The 27,354-nt window shown below is 40.1% G+C and overlaps 1 protein-coding gene across 3 annotated transcripts in view; it reads left to right on the top strand.

Moving 5' to 3' along the window:
- ATP9B (ATPase phospholipid transporting 9B (putative)) overlaps positions 1–27,354 on the top strand; it is a 291,535-nt gene that overhangs the window by 67,933 nt on the left and 196,248 nt on the right. For all 3 annotated transcript variants that reach the window (XM_054019115.1, XM_054019116.1, XM_054019117.1), the window contains exon 7: positions 17,295–17,346. In XM_054019115.1, coding sequence (XP_053875090.1) covers positions 17,295–17,346 — 52 coding nt within the window. The remainder of the gene's footprint in view (positions 1–17,294; positions 17,347–27,354) is intronic.

The following is a 27,354-nucleotide window of genomic DNA, read 5'->3' on the forward strand; positions in this document are numbered from 1 at the left end:
ATCCAAAATATTTAATAAATTTCAATTGATATTTTGTTTAACAGTGCAATTAAAACTGCACTTAATCGCGATTCATTTTTTTGAGTTAATCGTGAATTAACTGCAATTAATCGACAGCCCTAGTATATTGAAACAGTTACTTATGAAATACTAACTACTTACAAATATTTTAGACTAGTTTAGTTTTATTTCAGACTCTTCAAGCAATTTTGTTTTTTGTTTGAATTTAATTATAATTAACTATAAACATATGCATTTATATTTATAAGTAGTTTGATTTCCTTTCACTGAAGGAATTATTGAGTAAATGTTTATGGACTGTGTTATATAGGAGTTCAGAACGGATGATCATGGTGGTTCCCTTTTGGCCTTAAATCTATCCTTTTTCATTCATTTGATTTTGTTTGTTCTGTGTCTTTCACTGGCAAATTAAAATACTTGTATATTTCCCAAATATGTCTCATAAGTTTTGTTTTCAGAGGTTTAAAAAAAATTGTCAGTACAGATCTTCGCTTGTGCTAAAAGTGTGCGTGTGCACCTTCTAGAAAGCAGTGGCTCTTGGAAACATGTATGTGTTCTTTTATGTAATTATGCAACTCTCATATTCAAATGTTCAAAGAGCTGTGCACCAAATCTATTCCATATCTTTGATTGCAGTGCTGAGAGAGACTGGGAACCCTCCGTCTCCTCTTCCTCTTTCGCTTGCAGTCATTTCTTTCTTTGGCTAAATTAGTTTTTTGTCTCAAGTTGTAATTATTATTGGTGTTTTTTTTTTAAAGAAATATTTGTTTTTGCCCAGTTGTTCATGCCAGTTCATTTGGGAACTGGTCTATGATGGCGGACCCCAAGTTCAATTTCTGTAATGAGAAAATACATGTGAAGTATGAGCATACAGTAACTCCTCACTTTAAGTTGTCCCGGTTAACGTTATTTCATTGTTACGTTGCTGATCAGTTAGGGAACATGGTCATTTAGTTGTGCAATGCTCCACTCTTACATTGTTTGGCTGCCTGCTTTCTCCACAGCTGGCAGCCTCCCTACGCTCCCTCCTCCCCCAGCGCCTCCTGCCCACCGGCAGACCCTGCGGATCAGCGAGGACTCAACGCGCAGGCTCCCCGTCCCTCCTCCCTCCGTCCTGCCCTGGGCAATCAGCTGACTTGCGGTGTTCGGGAGGGAGGTGGAGCCTGCACGCTGAGTACTCGCTCCTCCCTCCTGCCCGGGGCAATCAGCTGACTTGCTGTGTTTAGGGGGCAGGAGGGAGGGGGGGAGGAGCAAGGACTTTGCGCACAGGCTCCCCCTGCCTCCTGCCCAGGGCAGTCAGCTGGCTGCGGCCTTTGGGAGGTAGGGGAGGAAGGGAGAGCCTGTGCGTCAAGTCCTCGCTCCTCCCCCCGAAACGCCTCCAGCCAGCTGATTGCTGTGGGGAAGGGGGAGGAGCAAAGACTCGACGTGCAAGCTTCCCCGTGCTTGCAGAGTAGGGGAAGCTGCCACTGCTGTGCAATGTGCTTTTCCTAGCCTACAGCACCTTCAGCCTCCTTGCCTGCCTCATTGTCTCCCGTGCCAGTGGGCTGTGTCTGTATAGGGTAAGGGGCACCTCCCAACTATAGTACTGTACTGTACGTACAGTATTTTGTACACACACCGCACGTGCACACTACTCCCCCCAGGGTAGTATTAAATTGCTTGTTTAAAAATTGTTTAAAATGTATATAATGCCTTTTGTCAGGCAAAAAAAAAATTTCCCTGGAACCTAACCCCCCCGCCATTTACATTAATTGGATTCGCTTAATATCCTTTCACTTACAGTCGCATTTTTCAAGAACAGAACTATAACGTTAAGTGAGGAGTTACTGTATATGGTGACTGAAAGGTCGATGCACCCAGTGATTCTCAACCAGGGGTACATAGAGGTCTTCCAGAGGGTACATCAACTCATCTAGATGTTTGTCTAGTTTTACAACTGGCTACATAAAAAGCACTAGTTAAGTCAGTACAAACTAAAATTTCATACAGATAATGATTTGTTTATACTGCTCTATATACTATACACTGAAATGTAAGTACAATATTTATATTCCAATTGATTTATTTTATAATTATATGGTAAAAATGAGAAAGTTAGCAATTTTTCAGTGCTGTGTGCTTTGTGCTGTGACACTTTTATATATTTATGTCTGAGTTTGTAAGCAAGTAGTTTTTAAGTGAGGTGAAACATGGAGATATGGAAAACAGATCAGACTCTTGAAAGGAGTACAGTAGTCTAGAAATGTTGAGAGCTACTGCCCTAGGCTTTTGGATCTGTGCAGGCTTTACCCGAAGATGTTGTTGGGACTTTGAAAATCAACTTAAGGCTTTCCTGTCAGAGGAATCTTTGTGCCTTGGGTCTTTCTCAGAGAAGCTCATGTTGGAAATCTGACTTTGCAGATAGCAGAGGCTGGTTTTCTCCCAGCACCATAGGGTCAGTATCAAGTCATTCTCTATCAGGCACAGAAGGAGGCATCAAAAGTCAAAGCTCACATTTGTTGCTGCTTCATCTGGCATGTCATCTGGCAAATGGCAGTTTGGCAGAGAGCCCTCCCTTAAATTTTATGTATGTCTACATTTTTCCTCAATTCCCTTTTGGAGATTATTCTTCCTCCTTTCTTACTGCATGGACTAGAATTATTTCTGACAAAGGAGTCCAAGAAGCCCTTCAGAAAGGGTACCCTATTCAATTTCACTCCAACCTGCTCCTTCCCCCCCTTCCTTTTTTTAAGGATCTCATTCGTGAGAAGATGCTAAAGGTGGAAGTGAATTGTATAGAGGAAGCCCCTCACGAGTAGGTAGAGAAGGGATTCAGTTTTCTTCCCGTTTCTTCCCGTTTCTTCCCCATGCCCAAACAAAAATAATTCTTTCCCTAAGTCTACAAGATTAGGTTTCAGCTCTCCGTTTAAAATGTACTTATTTGCACATTTTTGTTGGACAAGTATATTGGAATTGAAAATACATGAGGTTCTGTGTAGACGATGACCACTGTCAGTACAAAGTACTTTTTTGAGTCTTTCAACACATCCAAGTCTCTTAACTAAATTTCTGGCAATGGTAGTAGCACACTTAAAATATCAAGGCAGCCACATGTACCCCTGTCTAGACAAATGACTTTCTCAGAGCTCATTCTTCAGAAGTATTTAGACAGCCTTTCAGATGTTGTGTAACAAGCCTCTCTCTCTTCCCCTCCGCTTCTCCCACCACCCAAAGCTAAAAATCAATCATAAGACGTCCATGTTCGCTTTGACTCAGATTATGAATTCAGATGGGCTTTCCTGAACTCAGGCTGTAACTGCATATTGTACATACCAAAGGACAAATTTCTGAAAATTCAGATCAAGGTTCCATGCACCTCATAATAAACTGGATCAAAACTCTGCAGCAAGGTTCCTGGATTCTTCAACACACTGGTGCAGCAGATAGAAAAGTCTGTGGCAGCTTCATTAAAAATTAAGGTTTTAATTTAAATATGACCATAAATAATTAATAAAGTAGCCCCAGGAGCACTAGATTTTCAGAAGAGGTCAGACAGATATAGACATCTAAATGCTGTGGCCAGATTGTTGAAAGTGGTCAGCACCCAGACATTTCTGTAGCTCCTAATGATTGTCCTAAATCTCTGAAAGCGAGTAGTAAACTGATTGATTTAAGGGGTTCCACATAGGGTTTTGCTTAGATTTAAGTAATACATTTTAGTTCAATTGATGCAAGTTTTGTGTTTAAGCCAGCACTTAGGGAGACAGTTCTGCCTCTATTTAAATTCTATCCTCAAGGTTATCTTCATGACTTAGAGGACTAGACACGGATAATGATCAATTTCTATAGCATTTAATAGCAAATTTAAATCTCTTCTGTGATGGTCACAAAACCTATGGAAAATATATAATTCCTTATTAAACTACTTAGGCTTTTAGGGTGACTTGTATAGAACCCTATTAATTCAATTCCTATTACATTTTGTAGGACTTGATTGTGTATTAGAAGTATGGTATGTCACTGAACTCAGTTTTGTGTGGAAATTTATACTGACAATACTCCAAGGAAAGTGTAAGGAGCTTACCAACAGCATATCACAAGATGTCTTACAGTGGAACCAAAGAGTTACGAACACCTCGGGAATGGAGGTTGTTCACAACTCTGAAATGTTCGTAACTCTGAACAAAATGTTGTGGTGTTTTTTTCAAAAGTTTACAACTGAATATTGACTTAATACAGCTTTGAAACATTACTATGCAGAAGAAAAATGCTGCTTTTAACCATCTTAATTTAAATTAAACAATCACAAAGTTTCCTTACCTTGTCAAATTAAAAAAAAAAAACAACACAATCCCCAAACTTTCCCGTTTTTAATAGTTTACCTTTAACATGGTACTGTACTGTATTCTGCTGCTGCCTGATTGCATATTTCTGGTTCCAAATGAGGTGTGTGGTTGACCGGTCAATTTGTAACTCTGGCGTTTGTAACTCTGAGGTTCTACTGTACTAAATTCACATTCCTCACCCTCTTTTCTCGCTTTAGAATCTTTTAGATGCATTTTTAATTGAACTGAGAAAAATTAAAATTGGATTAGAATTTGTGCTGTTTATATCATCTCGGGTCAGAACTTTTGCTTCTGAAAGGAAGCATGCACAAGGCTCTAATATTTACTGCTTTTCAGCAGTTTCCACCTTCATCCTAAGAGTATACATGTGCTCCAGGAGTGGGGCTCTGACAACAATCTACTCCAAGACATAGTTACTAGGTAAGTAATCTTCCATTACTAACAGGCCAGTACAGTCTATGGATTATGTCCTACCATAATGTTCTAAGAACTCAAGAGGGTTGGAACTAATTAAATTTCCTTGCTTTAGGGCTCATTCCTATGAGATGCAGAGCTTCCTCATCTGCCACTGACTTTACCTTAAAGGAGGAGCTCAGCACCTTTATGTGATCAGATTTTAATTTGCGTGTCCAGTGTTTCCATTTCTAGTGATTTAGGAAAATGGTAGGTAGATTTTCATTGGGTGGAATAAAGATTTAACCAAAATACCTCAGTCATAAGTCATGTGGCATAATCACTTCAAATTATGCTGCAACTATAATTCTCTTTCTTTGTCTGACCTAACCATGGATGCAAGTACTGAAAAAAGAATTCTTAGGAGTCAGATTGTCTTATTGTGCAATGCTTTATGTTGTTGAATTTATTTTATTTCAGAGATTAGGTATCAAAAATAATACCAGTTGATGCACTCTGGGTTTCTATTTATTACAACTAAATCCTGGTTATTTTTACATTGGCCTTAAGACTACTTGAAATTATATGTTTTACCTGTATTTTGTTGAAGTAAGCAGTTCTCAGTTTCAAAGTATGACTCTTAAGCCAAAGAACCAGTCAGGAGTGAAGTGTTCAATTGCTTGCTCTAATGGCAAAAAAGCAAGTTAACGTTATATTTGACTGGAAGATGCATCAAGAGCATTTCTGCAGTGAAATTAATGAGTCATTTGAGAGGAAGATCCATATGTTAACTAGTGGCTGCACCACAAACACTAACAACTTAAGTGAAAAACTTTCCTACATTTAAACTTCGAACAGCCTTTGGTTTTACAGGCCTGATTAATTTCAAAGCAAAAATGCTGACTGCTTTATGGTGAAAACAGTTCGGGTTCTGAGTAATACCTCTGTTAATGTTTCGTTAACTGAAAAGTTGCTAATATAATTAATATTATAACAGGAGTCGGGGGGGCTTGAGGAGTGTGGAAATGACCTTTTTAGTAGGAGAAAATACTCCTGGTTTATAAAAGAAAAAAACTGTTTGAGAGTGTTTTTTTTCTGAGGATATGTGCTTCCCTCTCTGTGGTGGAAGAATCTTAACTAATTTGTTTATGTCAAGACATACTTTATTATTTAATCTTAATAATGCATTTAGGTTTGCATAATGCTTTACAATAAAGTGAATGTGTCAAACTAAACAGAAGCCACAACCCACGGGGTCTGTCAACCGGATAGTACAGTTCAAAATGAGCAGGTGGTATGTATATAGCAAAGGCTGGTGTTTGGTCATTGTAGGCAAGTTTTCAGGGGCTTTTTAAAGGATGTGAGTGAGGGGTCTTGGTATAAATTGAGTTTGATTAACTTCACTATATCATCCTTTAAAGTGACATTTCTCAAAATATAGGGTAGTGCCCATCCGAGTTAGGGGTGGGAGGAGACGTTAGACTTGTTGATGGTTTTTGTGAGTTTTGGTTCTCATCTAAAATGAAATAAACAAATTTGTTGCTTTTGTGGTTATGGAGAAAACTTGGAGCACTATCCACTGGGATGTAGCGTGAATCATTTGTAAAATAATATGGGTAGATAACACCACATGGCAACATTTCAGATAGTGTGACTCATTTACGTTTTCTGAAGTGAGAGCTCAGCTGTTAAAAGTTTGGGAAACACTGTTCTAAAAGAAATGAAAGTATTCTACCCTAATGAGGATATGCTGCCTGTTGTTTCTTGTTTGTCATGTACGCCTTGTACATGGTAGTCTGCAGGGCTGCTGCTAGCAGGTCAGGCTCCTGTACCAGATATAGACTGGCTTGCAGAGTTTCCTTCTCAAAGAAATACACCAGAGATGTCTTCCATAAGATCCTTTAGTGAACTGCCAGGTATGGCTGAGGTTAGCTTAAATGAGGTATGTTACACAGAGAACCACCCAATGGCTGAACCACATGATACAATTTAGCATTCCATTACATCTACTCCTTTTAGTTCTATATTTCTACCATTTACAAAATATATACTATCATGTTATCTTTGAAGTTCAGTACATATCGATCTGGTAAGTGTCTCTGAATTGTACTTGTTTTTTAATTACATGACCTGAACTTGTAACAACTTGGTCATCTGGCTGTCCATTAGTTGCAATGACTGGCTGTGGTTAGTTTGGAATCAATGAGTCACCATCATCTTGTTTTGCATCCACCCTCTATAGAGTTTGCGCTGTTGATTTTCTGTGGAACAAACTGTAGATGTTGAAGGTTTCTATTGAACTTTCCACTGTCAACCTTGATCACATATGATCTGGGTGCTGAATTATTTTTCTTTACAACAGCTGGAGTTGTCTATCTTTTTCTCCATCCAGTTTGATGAAAACATGGTCACCAGGTTCTAGACCTAGCAGTTCTCTGATTGATGTCTATTATAAAAGTATCTGTAAGCTCTTTTTTGCCTTTTTATCTGATTTGGCTAGTCTCTTGATGTCTGACCATTTTGGAGATAGAATTACAGTTCTGACTTCGAAACAGAATCTGAATTGTCTTCCCATCAGGAATTGTGCTGGACTATATCTAGTAGTTTTTATTAGTGCTGATCTGTGACTAAAGAGAGCCAGGAATAGATCTTCCTGCTGTAGGATTTTCTTGACTATGTATCCAGCTCTCTTAGCCTCTTCATTTGCTTGTTGAACATGGGCTGCTAGTTTATGTGATCAAAATCATATTTTGTTTAGAATGACTTAAATTCTGCTGAAGTGAATTGCGGTCCATTGTCCATTACTACTTGTTCTGGAGTACGAAAATAAGCAAAAGTGCACTTAAGTTTCTCAATAATACTGTGACATGTTACGTCTTACAAGTACATTATTCTCATATACCTGGAAAAGTAGTCCACTCTGACCAGATAATGATGTCCTCTGAATTTGCCTCAATCTGTATCTCGTCTCTTCCAAGGTCTGCTTGGTAGAAGTGGTGTTTTTAAGTTTTTTTTGTTTTGTGGTGTTCTGTTTGTTCTGCAGTGTTCTCCTGCAGATAATTTATTCTTTGTCCTGTTGATGCCTGGCCACCACACTCACTGGTTGCACTGTTCAGAGTATTTAGTTAGTCCTTGATGTCCTTCATGGATGAGATTTAGCATTTGTCCTCTCACTTTGTTTGATATTATGATGCAGTTGCCTTTAATCATGAGTCCATTTGACTCGCTTAATTTTCCACATACTGCAAAGTAGTTTCTTGTCGCTTCCTTAATGTCCTTTCGGTACTTGGGCCAGCTGGCCCTAATATAACTTATCTAATAACCGAAGAACCAGCCTGTCTCTGGTATTTTCATGTTTTGCAGTCCCAAAATAGTTTTTGGTCAATGCATACAGAGCTTTTATAAAACATTCAACGTTTTCCCCGGGTCCTTGAATTCTCTGGTGAAAACATGCTCTCAGGTAAACCCCAGTTTTCTGAGGTGTAAAGTATGCATCAGACATAGCCAGAACTCTTTCACAGTGATCATTATGACTGTCTTCAGTAAAGGTAAAACATTTAAAGATATGCTCTGCCTGCTTCCCCATAGCATAAATTAAAGAGAATACTTGAAGTATCTCTGTTTCCATGTGGAGTTTGACTGTGATGAAAAATATTTCTAACTAGTGCTTCCAGTCTGTTCTGGTGGTTTGTCAAAACTGAAGTTCTCTAGGGCATTGAAGAGTGGCATATTGATGTGGCCCTGCCACCTTTGTTGATTTGTTCCTTCTGTTTCGGTTCTCCTCTGGCACTAGTTTACTTCTGACGCTATGTCGTGTACATGGTAGGCCACAGGGCTGCTACTAGCAGGTCAGGCTTCTGTACCAGATATAGACTGACTATAGAGCTTGCTTCTCCGAGAGAAACACCAGAGATCCTTTAACAAACTGGCAGGTATGGCTGAGGCTAGTTTAGGGCTACCATATGTCCAGATTTCCCCGGACATGTCCGGCTTTTCGATCTATAAATAGCTGTCCAGGGGGGATTTCTAAAAATCTAAAAATGTCCGGGATTTCCCCCGTTTGGCTATTTATAGATCGAAAAGCGGCGCTGCTCGGCAGCCAAAGCCCCTTCTCGGTTCCCCCCATCCCCTGCAGCTTTAGCACGCCCCCGGCCCCGCAGCTGTCTTCCCCCTCCTCCCGTCCCCTGAACGCTCCGCCCCCTCTGCTCCTCCCCCTCCCCTGCTTCCCGCGAATCAGATCTTCGCGGGAAGTCTGAAAAGAAGCAGGGGCAGGCGGGCAGCAGCAGGTAAGCTGGGGCGGGGGGGACGCGAGGAGGGCGGCTCCGGGGAGGCGCAATGCAGCCCAGTCCGGCCCCGGCCAGCCCCAGCAGCTCTGGCCCGGCCCAGTTCGGGCCCCGGGGCACCGGCCCGGCCCCAGTGGCTCCGGTTCCGGCCGAGCGCGCCGGCCCCCACCCCAGCGGCTCTGGCCCAGCTCGGGCCCCAGGGCGGCCGGCCTGGCCTCGGCCGAGCACCTCCGGCCTGGCCGGCCCCAGCAGCTCCAGCCCGGCCCGGCTCGGGCCCTGGGGCACCGGCCCCAGTTCCGGCCGAGTGGTGCCGGCTGAGCACCCCTGACCCCAGAGGTTCTGGTTCCGGCCGAGCGTGCCGGCCCTAACCCCAGCGGCTTGGGCCCCAGGGCAGCTGGCCCGGCTCCAGCCGAGCACCTCCGGCCTGGCCTCAAACCCCGTGACTCCGGCCGGAGCGCAGCCCGATTCCTGGGCTCTTGTTAAAACTGGCCCTGGTCAGGGGACAGGGAGTGGGGGGTTGGATGGGTTGGGAGTTTGGGGGGGTTGTCAGGGGGGCAGGGGTGTGGAGAGGGGTTGGGACAGTCAGGGACAGGGAGCAGGGTGAGGTTAGATGGGTTGGGGCTTCTGGGGGGGCTGTTGGGGCAGGGGTGTGGAGAGGGGTCGAGGCAGGCAGGGAGCAGAGGGGGTGGGATAGGTCAGGAGTTCTGGGGGTCCTGTCAGTGGGCAGGGAGCAGTTGGATAGGGCATGGGAGTCCCGGGGGTCTGTCTGGGGGCAGGGGTGTGAATATGGGGTGGGGGTGTGGATAAGGGTCGGGGCAGTCAGGGGACAGGTAGGGTCCTAGGGAGGCAGTTAATGGCAGGGGTCCCAGGAGGGAGCAGTCAGGGGACAAGGAGCAGGGGGCAGTCAGGGGGTGGGAGGGAGTGATGGGGGTGGGGCGGGACAGGGGCGGGGCTAGAGCGGGGCTCCTCCCCCCGTGTCCTCTTTTTTGACTGTGCAAGTATGGTAACCCTAGTAAGGTTTGTTATGAACAGCACAACCTAGTGGCTGAACAAATATAGTTTAACATTCCATTTTACTGTAGTAAGTATTAAGGCTTCATATAACAGTAATCTTAGCAGGGTCTTTTCAAGGGTATCTGTGCTATCCAGTATCAGCACTGGTGATGACGTGGTTAGATTTCTTTTGTAACTGTGATTTTTTCATCAATATTCTTAAATGTTTGGACTGTACAATGATGTATACAGGGAATTTGTCTGCTTCTCTTTAACCTCTCCTTTTAACTAGTCTATGGCCCTCTGACATCTCCGTTAGCTATTAATTGGTCCCTGTATGTTCAACAGTCGGTAGCAATGGAGTTGTCACAAAATTTGCAAAAGAATTGTGTGCCAATTTAACTTTTTATAGAAATGAGGTTTCTAATCTTGATTTGGAGAAAACATTCCAGATGTGATTTGGATGCTATGGTGATCTATTCCTGAGTTTGTAGCAACATGAAAAAGTGGATGGGTTGCAAACTGCTCCATTTGTCTCAATGTAATGTTAGTTCTGAAGCCTAGTAGCAATGATGATGGCAACAATATCTATTTCATTGTTGATCGCCTTATCAGAAACAGTGAATGTGTCTTTCCATTGTTATTGAAATCAATGGTGGGGAGTGGAACAGCTGCTTTCTGTTGGGTTGCTGAGATGAAGAGCAAAGAGCTCAAGTCTTCTTAAATCTTACTGCCTCACTTCTCCATAAGAGCAGGAAAAAAGGAGGAGATGCATCTTCTTCCCATTAGCCTCAACTCTGTCTTGAATACCATAAAGCTAAAGCTGTTCAAAACTTCAGAATTTGAATTGTTCACTGAAAATAACTTATTTTGTTTGTGTGTGTGTGTGGGGGGGGAAATGGAGAATATTTTTCATAATATTTCTGTAGCTTCTCTGCTACAACCTTATCCCTCTTCTCTGAAAAAAGAAATGGTACTTATGCCACTCTGTTCCCTTCAGCTAAAGAGCAATGACCCCTGCCACTCTGGTTGCTGCCTCCTCTTTCCCTTTCCTCCTGTTAAGGAGTAATAGTGCTTTTGCTGAATTATTCCTTTATTCCTCCCTTTTCTGCAAAGAAGTGACTCTCTGGCCAGCCCAACTTAGCCCATTCACCTGGGAAATCTTCTACGTGTCCTCGTCAAGTATGTTATTCCAGTTATATAGAAAAAAAAATTCATGATTAATTATAGTAATAAAAAGGTAATAAGTTAAGTGAAACCAGGAAGAGAAAGAACATAGAACGAAAACAAGACATATGTATTAACTTGCATTTAATTTTTGTTAAAATGAGAAGTTGACATTGACATTGATAATATTAAAGACAGTACATGACTGGTTTTATACTTCACCAGGGCTAGTAGGCTTAATCCTCAGGCTAGCAGGTACCAGGCAGACTTTTCATGAACTAATAATAAATATAGTTTTGCTTTATAATGAGACTTTCTTTCTTCATAAAAGCTGATAGCCATTTGTAGAAAGGATATAGCTGAACATACGGTGGTATTTAGGATTTCTGTTTAATTCTAAAGATGATAGATCGTTTTTTTTGGGTTTTTTTTTGTTTTTTTTTTTATTTTTTTTTGGCCAACGTATTGTCTGTTGGTTAAGTTTTTAGCTTCTTAACAAGAAACTGGAAGTTTTTAAGCGTGAGGCCAGTAACCTGAGATGAGTTCAGTGGATTTATGTCTGAGTTGGCAGAGAAGTTGTAAAAATGTATTGCTAATCAATAGGAAGACAAGATAGCTATTTAATTGTTCTTGTCATTTAAGGGAAGATTTATTTAATTTTGGAGTTGTCTTATGTCTTTTAGTTTTTCTCATGGTATGAGTGCAACTAGTATAGATACAGGACATTAGTAAAGTTAATTTTTGCCACAGTGTCTTTCCAATTTGAACATAGGCTGTTCCTAGTTGAGTTGGTTCTAGTTCTTGCAAGTTAATAGGTCATAAATGCCATCATTTATTTCATTATTGTAATGTATTTCTTTAGATTCCTCTCCTTCTCTAGTACATAGCCACCATTGCAAAACTTTCCCACCAGTTGTAAAGACAGATGAGCAGCCTCTTCCCAAAGAACCAGACCACTGCTGTTCAAGTAGGCTAGTAAATGAAAACATTTTCAGTTGATGAATTTCCCAGGAAACAGGGTTTATGGGGACTGCTAGTTTTGTGGTATTTTGATTCATGAAAGTGTAGTGTTTTTTATATATCAGAGGTTTTTGCTATTGATGGGGATTTTAGGTTACTTCTAAAACCCATGAATATCAATTATCAGTGTCTCCAAAATTAGGCAATTTTCAGACAATGCTCACTTTATTTTTATGGGTGCCCAAGATAGTAGCAAACATCACTGCTGCTCTTCCCATAGCCTACCCTTCCCCAACAGGCTCTAGCTTCCCTTACCTATTGGACTTCCCCTCAAGCAGAATTGTTTCTCCCTTACCAATTTTTTTTTTAAACGGGAATATGTTGGGGCAAACAGGCTGTAAGTTTTTTCCAAAGGTTTCTTGAAGATTTTAAAAGACTTCTTGTCAGTCTTCAAAACTCAAACCAAAAAGAATCCCATATACTACAAAATCTGCAGTTGACATGTGTGTGTTGACTGTGCTTTTCAAATAATAGTATTGTAATTGAATACTGCTACAGGGAGGCCATTTCGAAAGTTCAAAATTTGCCCATTCGTGATATGATGATTAATGTCTCACTTGTAATGCAGAATGAGATAAAAAAGTAGTTTTTTTGCTCTGTGAATTGAATTTTTGGGTAGTGTGACACCGTATCAAAGGAGGGTCCTTGGCACTCAGAGTACAAACCTAGGATCCTGCAGATGCTGTTTAGTTAGCTATCTTTCTGACTGTTGGACGGCTTAATCTGTTTTATTGCGGGCAAGTAGAAGTAGTTAAGTGTGACCATTTTTGTCAAATTTGGTTGCTTCTAAGGTTTTGTGTGTGCACAGGGACTAAGGGAATAGGTGCCTGAGAATTTTTTAAATACATAAATAATCCTCTTTGTCTTGGAACTATTATGGGTGGTGAGTCTTTTGGGTCATAAATGTTTTATCTCTGAATATGGAGATATGTGGGTCTGTGTCTTGCCTATGAAAATGAACGTGTAGTCTTTCTTGATTACTGTATAAGGTTTGACGAAAGGCGTTTAGAGGAAGCCATCAGTAAACAGACACAATGCAACAAAGAATAAACTGCCGCCGGCCCATGCCAGCCGGCTTAGGCTGCAGGGCTGTTTCATTGCTGTGTAGACTTCCGGGCTTGGGCCGGAGCCCAGGCTCTAGCTCTCTTTGGGGTAGGAGGGTCCTAGAGTTTGGAGTCCAGCCTGAGCCTGGAAGTCTATATAGCAATGAAACAGCCCCGCAGCCTGATCCCCATGAGCCCAAGTCAACTGGCATGGGCCAGCCGCAGGTTTTTTTCTTTGCTGTATAGACATGCCCTTATAGTGATGCTTGGAATAAAAGGTTTCAGAAATGTCATGTTGTAAATGTATTGAATTTCCTGTAAAACTTATATTCAAACGGTAACATTATGCCTTGTTAGAGTTAATAATATTTGTATTATGATAACTCCTGAAAGCCCCAATCAAGATCAGGGCACAGTTGTGATACACACTGTACAAATGCATACCGGGAGACATGCAGTGCCCAGAAGAGCTTACAATCTGAAGACTGTACACTATGTTGGGGGAACTAGCCTTCCATCTTTTAGCAGACTAACTTCAAATACTGGATTAGGGAAAAATCTGAAAATGAGATTGGTCCTGAGTTCGTTACTATTTGTACACATCACAAACCCACTATGCAATTTGGCACAGTTGGAAGTTTATGCACAAAATAGAACCAGAACAGTTTTTGATACTTCATTAATTTTGCAAATGATCATGATTGAAGTTTGAATTGCAGAGATGAAAGTTGGAGCTAGACAAATTCCAATTGGAAATGAGATGCAGATGTTTAATAGTGAGGGTAATTAACCATTGGAACATCTCCAGGTTTGAGTAAAAAAAATAGTTGATTTAAAAAAAAAAATTAAAAGTAGATTTTTTTTATTTAAATAGAAATTTTTGATTTAAATCAATGTTTTTATTTAAATACTGGTTTACTTTTTAAATAAATAACCCTATTTAAAATTAAATTTCAAATTGGCAAGCTACACTGAGGCCTGAATTTATTGTAATATATTAAAGTAATTTAAATTGAATACAAAAATATTTAGCAGTTGATATTTGCTGCCAGTTTTTAGAGAAAGTCAAACTACTGAACTGGAGGAAGCCACTGACTAAGCAGCTGCAACTAGAGTTTAAGTGCCAAGCCAGCTTTTGACAACAGTAGCCTCTTTTGCAAGTGCAAAGAGTACTTTCCTCATTTCAGGTCATTCAGCTAGTTCAGTTTAATGACTAGTTCATTCAAAGTTAAGAGACCAGTTGGGATTTGGGAAAAAGCAGGAAAGCTTGTTTTCTCTCTTCCAGTGCATGAATAAAAAATAGGTTTGAGGATGAGATCTACTAGTTCTAAAATCTTGAGACACGGGGACCAGAAACATTCAGGTCAGTTTACTAACTTTAGATAATACTTCCTTAATTTAATAAATCAGTTAGTTTTAAATGCAAAGCAAGTTTTGATGGTTTTTTCGTATGTATCCAGCACATTTAAAATAGATTTATTTAATACAAAAAATTAAAATGCTGTTCTTATGCATTTTTAATTGATTTGAATTTCCATCCAAATAGAGCTTGACACATATCACAAGTAAAAAACTTAATCATTTAGTAAATAATGCATCATTCACCATTTTCTGACATAATAAAAATGTAAAAATTAAAAATCTGAGTAAGTGTAAGCTAAGGTATATAATTGCTTAATTGTGTATAGATGTAATGTATGCTCCTGATTAGTAAAAAGCACCATATTTAGTGTAAAGGCAATATTTAGCTGAAAATCAACATATTGTAATTGTTACCAACAATGAAACTCAGTCTTTTCTTACAAAAAGAACTAAAAAGTACAAATGCAAAACATTTAATTATTTTAATTTAATTTAATTACTTCAATTATTTAAATCAAGGTTTCCGGTTGCTGATTTAAATCCTGATTTAAAGTCAATTATTTAATTTGCTTTGATTTAAATCAGTCCACAATGAAACAAACATATCAAGGATTGTGGTGGATTCACCATTACTGGCATTTATTAAATCACTTTTGGATATTTTCCCTAAAATAAATGCTCTAGTTCAAACAGGAATTAATTCAGGTAAGTCTGGCTTGTGTTATACAGGTCAGACTAGATGATCACAGTGGACTCTTCTGGCCATATAGTCAATGAATCATTATCTGTGAAAGCTGTGTGGAAAAACTCGCTAAGTGTCTTCATGCACTATGCGTGCTCAAGACAGTACATTTAGCCCATCACCTTATAGGAGTCCTAAATTTACTCAGAAGTTTAAAAATGTCAAAATTCTACTCAGGCCCATCACCGTGGCATGTATGCATCTTCCAGATTTGCATCAAGAAATGTAATTAGCATGTCACTTGTGTTCTTTCTCTGCAGCTTTCAGCTTTCCCAGGGGAAAGCTATGTGAGAATTACTCTTTAAGACTGAGGCCTGGTCTACACTGGGTGGGGGATCGATCTGAGTTGAGGAACTTCAGCTATGTGAATAACGTAGTCGAAGTCGGCGTATTTAGATCGACTTACTGTGGTGTCTTCACCGTGGTGAGTAGACTTCTGCCACTCCCCCGTCGACTCTGCCTGCACCTCTCGTGGCGGTGGAGTACAGGAGTCAATGGGAGAGCACTTGGGGGTCGATGTATCTAGATGCGATAAATCTATCCCCACCCGCCGATCTGGTGGGTAGTGTAGACATGCCCTGAGGGAGTGTATGGAAAAATACAAAATGTACTAAGAAATGTACTGTGTAGTTTGCCAGTGGCATATGAATTGAATCTATCTATCTAAAATCAGCATTTGATTAAACCTCAAACTATGATTTGATGACTTCAGCAACTCAGCCAGAGGCTAGGAGTCTATTACAGGAGTGGGTAGGTGAGGTTCTGAGGCCTGCGATGTGCAGGAGTTCAGACTACATGATTATGATGGGGCCCTTCTGACCTGAAAGTCAATGAGTCTATGAGGCATAGAAATCCCCATAGTAGGTAAAGGTGGCCTGTGAACAGAAAGAAAATATTTTTTTATTTGTGCTGCTTTAGGATTGAGGCCTATGTATGTTGTCACTTCAGACCTAATTATGCAGTAGGGAACTCAAAATTATGCAATACTGTGTTTTCTCTCTTCCTGCTACTCCCAGAAGCCCTTATTTATCATTCCTTTGTAGTCCAGTCCAGTATCCCTTACGGTATTTGTTTGAGAATTTGGAGAGAAAGAGATCAAACGAATGCCAGTGTGCTGCAGATTTATGTACTGACATACTGCATAACTCTATTGTGGAAGATGTGTGGTATGTTTATTTTTTTGTTTGTTTGTTTTTCAAATGGGGGGATTGGGAGATTTTGACAGTTGAGTAAAGGACAGTTTTTTTTTTTTTTTTTTGAAACCCATGAATGTTTGGGACAGCCTTTCTGTATGCAGGAGATAGGTGTGGCTTTTCATACTAGAGAGAAAATACATCTCTTTCTTTTCTCTTTTTTTTGGGGGGGGGGGGGGTGGGTGGGTGGGAGGGGAGGCGAGGCGAGGCAGGGACAGAAGTTCCCTCATCTCTAAAATGGGATAATAGTCCTGGCCTGCCTCTCTAAGTTGTGAAAACAAATCCAGAAATACTCAAGAGGCATGCTCTAGTGATGTGGTCCATATAAGTACCAAGATAGATACTTCAACTTGCACCGTGGGATCTACTATCCTCTCCCCAAACAAAACAAGTAAAGGGTGAGGGTTTGACACACTAGAATTGTTTTCTTTTTAAGATTTTAGTTGTTCCTTCAACATTACATAATTGTATTTTTTCTGACTGAAAACGACAGTTAAGAAGGTACTCCTTATTAAAATTCTTCAGGCATTTAAGAGATCCACTTATAGGGAGGATCTGAAAGGCTTTACTGTTTTATTCTATAATTTTTCCAAAATATTGATTTCTAAATTGCAAATGCTGAATTAAAGTACTTTGATAAATCCTATTTTAATTGCGTTTCAATCCAAGTGTGACCCTTAGTTGCTGATCTTACTGGACATTTGATTGGAATGATTTTTTTTCTTACAAATATAAATATGCTTTTTCCCCAGAATCAACGAATCCCATCTGACATGGTATTTCTCAGAACTTCAGAGAAAACTGGTATGTTTAGATACTTTAATCATATTGGTTATGTTGGAGCTTTGTGGGTGCAGGGAATTTTGTTTGTGTGCTTGGTGTTTTGATTTAGAATGGTTATAAAGGTCTAAGGTAGCAGATGGACCATTGATAATAGTGTATAAGCATCATTTTGTGAGCTGTGTGACATTTATGGACCATAACAAATCTGAGCAGATCAGGAATCCATATTATAAACTACAGTGGATGACACTTCTAAAATATGCTCCCTTGACTGAATGTGTTGATTTATTATATATACATCTCTTATATCTAGTACTCAAATACTTAACCCAGGTATTGAAGCAGAGGCAGACTGAGACTATTTTGTGTATTTGGATTAAAGATATGAATAACTGTTTGGTAGAATATGACAGTATGTATAAGGTATATATTTGATATGACCTTTTATCTGAATATATTGCAAATAAAATGGAAATAAGTACAGTTGCATGGTTTTTACTATATCATTACCAGTTCACTGATGTCATTGCATTCTATTCAATATGTAATAGTAATATGTGATTCTAATGGTTTATATAATTTTTAAAATTGACTTCTAAATGATTTAGGAAGGCTGTGAACAGCTTACTTGGAACAGTTACTGCTACTTAACACTTACTGTATAGAATGTCTTATACTGTGCTAACATTAATCTGCTGTGATTAGAGCTATGCGGGAACTGGCATATCTACTTTGTGGGCAACTCCATGATTTTAAAATTGGTTTTGTTCCAAATCAGAATAAAAAGAGAGAATTTCTAAACTTCCTTCTAAATGAATTTCTGGAAAAAATTGCATGCATCCCAAGAAGTGGGTATTCACCCACGAAAGTTCATGCTCCTATATGTCTGTTAGTCTATAAGGTGCCCCAGGATTCTTTGCTGCTTTTGGAAAAAAATTGTTTTCACTGAATCAAAATGTTTTGCCTCTGTTTCAACATTTAAAATTCTTATACTATACAAAATTTTGAAAGAAAGTAAAAATGTTTCACTTCAAAAATGTTGAAGTGGAATGTTTCAATCTTATCAATACGTTTTTTTTCTGGAATGATTTTTTTTAAAATTCACACATTGCCACAAGAAGTTTTGGTTTCGACAAAATAGCAATTTCCAGTAGAAAATTTTAAAATTTACCAGCTGTAGTTCTGACAACATACCTGTGAAATAAATAAGTAGTATTTATCCCCATTTTAAGAAGGAAGTCTATTTCAGAGCTTAACTATCCTTATAGTTAGAAAGATTTTCCTTTTATCTAACCTAAATCTCTCTTGCTTCAGATTGAACCAGTAATTTCTTGGTTTACCTTCACTGGACATGGAGAACAATTGAACACTGACCTCTTTATAGCAGCCTTAATATATTTGAAGATGGGTATCAGGTTCCCCCATCAGTCTTCTTTTCTCAAGACTAAACATGCTCAGTTTTTTAAACCTTTCCTCATAGGTCAGGTTTTCTAATGCTTTTATCATTTTTGATGGTCTCCTCTGGGTTCTTCCAGTTTGTCCACATCGTTCCTAAAGCGTGGTGCCCAGAATTGCACGCAGTACTCCAGCTGAGGCCTCACCCATGCTGAGTAGACTGGGAAAGTTACTTCATTTTTGATGGTCTCCTCTGGGTTCTTCCAGTTTGTCCACATCGTTCCTAAAGCGTGGTGTCCAGAATTGCACGCAGTACTCCAGCTGAGGCCTCACCCATGCTGAGTAGACTGGGAAAGTTACTTCCTATGTCTTACATACAATATTCCTGTTAATACTCGCAGAATGATATTAGTCTTTTTCACAATTGAATCACACTGTTGACCCCTATTCAGTTTGTGACCCTCTATAATCCCCAGAGTCTTTACAGCAGTGCTACTTATCCCTCGCCAGTTATTTCCCATTTTGTAGCTGTGCATTTGATTTTTCCTTCCTAAGAGAAATACTTTACACTTGTCTTCATTGAATGTTATCTGTTGATTTCAGACCAATTCTCCAATTTGTCAAGAACATTTTGAATTCTAAACCCATCCTGCAAAGTGCTTCCAATCCCTCCCAGCTCAGTATTTACAAATTTTATAAGCATACTTTCCACTCTGTTATCCAAACCATTAATGGCAATATTGAATATTATTGGACCCAGGACTGACCCCTGCTCCACTAGATAAGCCCTCCTGGTTTGACACAAACCATGGGTTGCTATCCCGAGTATGGTCTTTCAACCAGTTGTGCATCTACCTGAAAGTAATTTCACCTAAATGAGAGGTCCCTGGTTTGTTTATGAAAATATCATTGGTGGGGGAGGGGGAGGAGGACTGTCAAAAACTTTACTAAAATCAAGATGTATCATGTCTGCTGTTTCTCCTTACCCACTAGGCCAGTAATCCTGTCAAAGAAGGAAATTAGGTTGGTTTGGCATGATTAGTTCTTGAGAAATCCATGCTAGCTATTCCTTATAACCTTGTTATTCTCCAGGTGCTTACAAATTAATTGTTTAATAATTTGTTCCAGTATCTTTCCAGTTATCACAGTTTGCTTACTGGTCTATCATTCCCTGGGTTCTCTTTGTTCCCCTTTTTAAATATAGGTACTATGTTTGCCCTTCTTCTGTCCTCTTGGACCTCATCCATCCTCCGAGTTCTTGAAGATAATTGCTTACGGTTCTGAGATTGCATCAGCTAGTTTCTTAAGTATTTTGGGATGAATTTCATCAGACCCTGCCCACTTGAATACATGAAACTTATTTAAATATTCTTTAACTTGTTCTTTCCCTATTCAGGCTTATGTTTCTTTGCGCTTATTGTTAATATGAATTATGTTGGTTGTCTGGTCACCATTAACCATAAGTGAAGACTACAGCAAAATAGGCATTAAACACTTGGCCTTTTTGATGTTGCCCATTATTAGTTCTCCTTCCTCACTAAATAGAGGATCTACACTTTATTTAGTCTTTCTCTTGCTCCTAATGTATTTATAGAACCTCTTCTTATTGCCGTTTATATCCATGGGTAGGCGTAACTCAGTTTGTGTCTTAGCCTTTCTAATGTTGTCCTTACATGCTTGCGCTATTCTATTCCTTCCTTACAATTTTTCCATATTTCCACTTTTTGTAGGATTCCCTTTTGATTTTCAGGTAATTGAATTGCTCCTGTTGGAGCTATATTACCATTATATTCTTTCTATATTTCATTAAAGATGGCTGTTGTACCTTTAACATGTTACTTTGAGAAACTGCCAGATTTCCTGAACTCCTTTTTCCTTTAGCTTTTCTTCCCATGCATGCCTTCCTTGCGTGCATTGGTGGTTGAAGTAAGTATATCAGTAAACCATCTGGAGAAGAATGTATAGGTACTCCTAGAAGTCTGTTCATCTTTATATTGGTGGAAGGATCTAGAAAACATTTGCACGGGAGTGCCTTTCTCTACCGTTACCATCCATGACTCTCGTAACAGCATGAGTTAGGGAGCTCATGTGGACCATTTATAGACTCAAGGCCTCTGGTTTAATCTAGAGGCCCAGCTATTACACTTAAACATTCTCAAGTTGAGAACAATTCTCAGGAGATCATCAATTCAGATCTTGACAGACAATACCATAGCCATGTTTTACATCGATATGAAGGAATGAGATCTATTCCCCTTTCTCTGGAAACTATGTAGCTGTGGAACTGATGTATCAGTCACAACATAAATCTAGTTGCTCTCCAGTTACAATACCTACAGAATGTTTTGGCTGATCATCTCAGGAGACAATTTGCAAGCAATCACAAACGATCAGTGAAGGATGCCATCATTGAAGAAATATTTACTAGTTGGGGGCAACTGTCCATAGGTGTCTTTGAAATGTCAAAGAAGAAATGGTTAAACTTCTGTTCCATGAAGTGGAGGAGACTGGACTACATGACCTCTCGAGGTCCCTTCCAGTCCTATGATTCCAGAGGGAGTTAGAATCAAGGGTCTCTAGAAGATGTGTTCCTGATCCCCTTGTCACCTGGTCTCATGTACACTTATCTTTCAATTCCTATAATCACAAGAGTAATCAGAAAGTTCAGACAGGTTTCAGCAAAGATGATGATGATGCTGGGTCTAGACTGTCCAAGGAAGTTCTGTTTTTTGGACCTGAAGAATCTCTCAATTCACCTAATAGTCCAGCTGCCTCTCCAGCTGGACTAGATATCGCAGAAGAAAGGCAAAATTATTTACATCTGACTTTCCTGTTTCATACACCGTGGATGCTGGATGGTTGTCATTGTTACAGAGAAGTTGCTAATCGTACATCCAAAATATCCATATAAATATCAGAAAGGACTCCACCAGTGCTACCAAGTGGAAAAAGGTTACAATCTGGGCTAATTTATATCACAGTTGTAGATCCCAGACATGCTGTGGTTTGCCTATTATCATTAGACATCTGGAATGGCCAAGAATCCACTTAGGCTTCCTTCCAATTCAGGGTCTCTGTTTTCTCCCATTCCCCAGTAGCTGGATTGCTTATCACCCCCATCAGACAACCTACACCTTCTTGGGATCTAAACATTTTTTGATGGGATTGATGGATCCCCTTTGAGCAAGTAGCCCTCTTTTTCACTGGTCCATTAAAACAGTGTTTTTGGTTGCAATTAGATCTGCTAGAAGGCTGGGAAGTTCCGATCTTTATGGCAGGGCCATCTTATAGTATATCCTACAAAGAGAGGGTAATGTTGAGAATTCATTCCAAGTTTCTGCTCAGAATAGCTGCTGATTTCTATCTTAATCAGGTGATTCACCTCTCTGTTTCTTTTCCGGCCACACTGTAATAAAGGGGGAAGCTAAGCCACAAGCTTTAGACATGCATATGCTGCTGTCATTCAATCTAGACAGGAATGGACCATTCAGAGTATACCCTAAATTATTAGTAGTTTATGGAGAAAAGATGAAGCATCAACAAATTTCTACCCAAAGACTTTTTTAATGAATTGCTAACTGTATCAGACTGTTAAGAATTAGCCAAGCTTAGACCCTCCAGAAAGAGTCACAGCGCGCTCCATGAGGGTTCAGGCAGCCTTGGTAGCTTCTTTGAGGTTTGTGCCCATCATAGGGCAGCTATGTGGAGTTCAATACATAACTTCATACAGCTTTATTCCATTGTAGAAGTATCATGATCTGATGGTCATTTTGACAGGGTTATCTTAAAGTCAGTATTTAGTTAGACTCTTTGCGCTCAGCTCCATAAGACCAGATCACAGCTTGAGAGTCCCCATCAGTGGAATTTATATGGACAAGCACTCAGAGAAGAAATAGTTATTTACTCTACAGTAATTTTGTTTCTTCAAGATGTGTTGTTCATAAACATTTTATGACGCACCCAACATCCCCATTATTACAGTCTTAAAAAACACCTGAATTCTGTATCAGTGAAGCAACTGAGGAGCTGTTGTAGTCCCTGTATGACCTCAGAGGCATGAGGACATTTTCAGGGCACATGACCCCCAATCCCCCAATGGATACTGCTGAAGAAAAGACTCCAAACTTGACTGCTCAGGGAGCATATGCAGTGTCAGTGGAACGTGCAGGGACAACACATCTCAAAGAACCAGAGTTACTGTAAAGTAAGTAACCATTTCTTCCTTGTCTTGTGCTCCAGTCACTAGACTACTGTCCCCTCTCCTAAATGTTGGTAGGGAACACTTTTCAAGAAGGAAAACAATTAACCTCCATGTCACTGATCAGTATTCCTTAGCTTTGTGAGTCCCCACACAATACCATTTTGACAAAACCAGTCTTTTAATGCAATATGGTAAAGCAATAAATTCACATGTAACTTCTGTAGTCAAGAATGAGCAGGTGCTGGTGATCATTTCGATAAAGTTGTGCACTAATTAAAAAGTGTTCAGTATAGTATAAGAAGAAGTGAGTTCAATAAAAACTCCAGTGAATTTCTTTATTGGAGGAAAATAAACTTAAAAAATTCCTATTACAGAATGAAAATTAAGTTATTGTTAATGTCATTTGGAGATAGATTTTTGTGTAAACATGCAACAGATAAACCAGTTATATTGGTGTTACACTTTTTAAAAAAAATCTGAACTTCAAACATATGGCAGTAATTGCTTTTTGAATACGGAATAAACACTTATAAATCTATAATTGGTTTTCCTGCATGTTGGTGTTTTGAATGATTGATGGTTTAATTTATTGTTGGCACTTTAAATACTTTGTTAAAACATTTTAGTTTTAACATATTTTGATGTTTTATATGTAATTCATCTTCTGTACTATAAAACAGTTTACTTTTTATAGCTTTGTAGTAGTTAGAACACCATAGTTAAGGCAAAGAGTTGGTACACTCTTTTATATCTTCACAAAAATCTTCTTTTGGGGGCTAAAATTGTTCATTTGTTCCTTTTCTCTATTTATCCTAACTATATTTTTTGAAGGAAAACACTGTAGTGTCCCTTATGTTTAAGAAATAAATAATAATAAATAAAGCAGTTTGAATTATAACAGTGTAATTTACAAAATAGAATCTTAAGCTATTCTGATTTTTTCATATATATGTGGTATCCTTGTAGAGATGGGTACCAGTGGAGTGTGCACTCCCCCGATCCTCCTTGTACAAATAAATCCTAGGAAATCCAGCTTCTCTTAAGAGTTCTATAAAATAGAAGTTGCATTTTAAGTGTAACCAATTAACAGATGGTTGTGATTCAGCTTAACAATTTAAACTATCCTTTGGTGATTTTTATGCATGGCTATAACTCTCTGTGGGTCAGAATGAAAACAATTCATCTGATTTCTGATACCTAAGTGCCAAAAAAAAAAAAGTCCAGTGAATGGTGTTCTCTGTCCACTTCTTTTCTGACAGTCTTTGAAGTTGTTTCTCTTCTCCCTAGTAACTGGAGACAGACCAGATATTTGGTTCTGACTCTAGACTTGGGACTGCTCCACAGGAAGAGCAGCCACATTTTTTTTGCCTTGAACCTGAAGAGATCGTATGCTCCAGTTCTCCCTTTGTAGCAGATCCTTTCACAGGATATTTATGGCTTTTTTTAACTGAAATCCCCCAACTTCGTTAAGAATCTTCATTAGAGTTTCTGAGGAAAGTTTTTGTAAGGCAAAACCATATTCCTACCCACAACCATCTCAGAAATGGCAGGCGGACAGCAAGGGGAAGCAGGAGAGCAAGATCTGTGCCCACATCTTGACCCTTCACCAAGCAATCTCCTGAAGGCAAGTGTGCAGTCAAGGTCCCAACTGGTTGAGAAGATTGTGGCAAAGCTTCTCTCTCAGCTGATGTGTAAGACTGGTGAATAGTCTAATGTGAAGCTCAGCTCTCAGTCAGCATGTAGGCATGGTCTGTTGTGAGCCAATGGAGAAAGTTAGGGGAGCTTTCCTGTAGCTGAGACTAGGCCAGGTACTCATGGTTTGGAACTGTCATTTTAATGAGCCTTTTGTATTGCTGCCTTTTTCTCTAATCTGAGGACTTTACAGGATCTGAAGCCTCATGCTATGCATATCTGTGGAAATAAATTCTATTTGGATTACACTAAAAATTTGAGTTAACAAACAGCTGTGGATAAGTTTTCAGAGTCCCAACAAAGGTAAGGTAAAAGTGTCTAAGACTGGAATTTCTAGTTAGGTTTTGTGATTCGAATCTGCCTAGAATATGAGAAACAGAGCACGAGAGAATGGAGTATGAATCCCACAGAACAAATAACAGGAACTTTGACCGATGGTTTTTTTAAGGCCTAGTTTAAGCACAATTTTTTGTTGCAGTATGTCAGTTGAAGGTGTAATTTTTTTTATGAGCATAGTCATATGGCACAGCCCTGAGTGTAAATGCAGGTACACCAGAATAAATGTGCTTATACTGGTAGTTTATTCTCCTTCCCATATGGCCAAATTTATTCTGTCTGAATTATTGAACTATGGGAGATGAGAAAGTTAATACAGAGGTAACCGTGTGAAAATAATTGAAACTATTAAAATAGAGTTAGCCCAATTGTAAAAATGTTTTCCTATTTTTTTAAAGTACTTGTGCACCAAGTTTTAGCCAGGAGGACATTGTAATTTGGTTGCAAAAAATAAATAGTGTTGAAAAATGTTTAGTAATGGAAATACCGACACAGCCTTATCTATAGTGGCACAAATGGCACTGTTTAAATAACACTTTTGGGCCTTAGTTACTGACTATACTTAAGTCCCAATTTTTATTTTCTTTCCTAAGTGTGGTGCTATAAAAATGAAGTGTTAATTGTCTTTGTAAATTAAACAAGTGCCCACTGATTACTCTAGAAATTTTTAAGTAATGGCACAAATTCTGACCCTTGGGAAACAAATGTGTTTTTCTATAAGTGGGTAATTTAAAATGCCACAAGAAGAGGAAAGAACACAAAAAAACAAGAAACGAAATGAATACAGTAATGCAATAGTGTGCTTTTCTATGTGGTAAAATAAGCAAGTACGTATGGAGAAAATTGTTTGAGTGTTATGGTGAATAATCAGAGAAGTAATTACTGGAGCTATTAAATGGCAATTTCCAAGAGTTTTTGCAAAATGTAAATTCAAGTTGAGAGATATCACTGTTTGTATAGGGCTGCATCACTCCAACATAACAATATGATACTCAATGACTTTATTGGTTTAAGCGAGGAAAGGCCAAATCTTGATCCAGCAATACAGTATAAAAACTTGGGCTAGCCATCAGAGTACATACTTAATGGGTCGGGTAGAATTTCACTTGGATGGCTTGCCTGAGCTGCCATCCATGCCGCTGGGGCCACATTGGTATTTTTACCAATACCTGCTCTAGCAGAACTATTCTGTCTACCCATGCTGGGAAGAACCCTCCCAGCTTCTGTGTAGATATACCCTTACTCTTAGGTTCTTACCACCCCCCCCCAGAATCCCCCCCTCTAGCTCCATACCACCAGCTGTCCAGGCAGGGACTAATACCCATTCCTCCCATGTTTAGATCTAGGGTGGAGGCGTCTGTTTTTTTTATCAGAACAACCAGTCGAAAAGGGACCCTGGTGGCTTTGGTCAGCACCGCTGACTGGGCCCTTAAAAGTCTGGTCGGCGGCACAGCTGGGCTAAGGCAGGCTCCCTGCGGCTCCCAGAAATGGCGACATGTTCCTGTAGCCCCTAGGTGCAGGGGCAGCCAGAGTGGCTCCATACGCTGCCCCCATCCTGAGGGCTGGCTCTGTAGCTCCCATTGGCTGGGAACTGCAGCCAATTATTTTATTTTTTTATTTTATTTATTTAACTGCGGCCAATGGGAGCTGCAGGGGGCAGTGCCTCCAGGCAAGGGCCTCATGCGGAGCCTTCCTGGCTGCCGCCTAAACCTAGGAGTCAGAGGACATGTTGCCACTTCCAGGAGCCGCCTCAGGTAAGAGCCACCCGGAGCCTGCCCTGAACCCCCTCCCCTGAGTCCCTCCTGCAGCCCAACTGCCTCCCCCAGCCCGGAGCCCCCTCCTGCACTCTGAACACCTTGGACCTAGCCCAGAGCCCCCTCCTGCATCCCAAACCCCATATCCCTGGCCTCAGCCACAGTCTGCAACCCCAGCTGGAACCCTGAACCCCGCAGCCCGGAGCCCCCTCCCACACTCCAAACCCCTCGGCTCCACCCCCAGCCCAGTGCCCCCTCCTGCACTCCAAACGCCTCATCCCTGGACTCACCCCAGACCCCAAACTCCCAGGTGGAGCCCTCACCCCCCCCACACACCCCTGCACCAGCCAGGTGAAAATGAGCGAGGGTGGGGGAAAGCGAGCGATGGGGGGAGGGGGTATGGAGCAAGCAGGGGTGGGGCCTTGGGTGGAGCAGGTAGTGGGGCAAGGGTGTTCGGTTTTCTGCAAGCAGAGAGTTGGCATGGAGATATAGAACAGTTTTTCACTGCTGAGATGACCATCAGGAGCTTCTGAAGGTGTAGTCCTTAATTCTAGGTTTCCTAGAGTTCGGAGAGTTGAATTGCATGCAGTATGTTAAAAAGGCTTTTCATGCTGCTATTTGATTAATTTTGTATTTGTATTACTCAGTCAA

The sequence above is a fragment of the Malaclemys terrapin genome, chromosome 2, assembly GCF_027887155.1.
Source record: "Malaclemys terrapin pileata isolate rMalTer1 chromosome 2, rMalTer1.hap1, whole genome shotgun sequence".
Classification (NCBI taxonomy): Eukaryota; Metazoa; Chordata; order Testudines; family Emydidae; genus Malaclemys; species Malaclemys terrapin.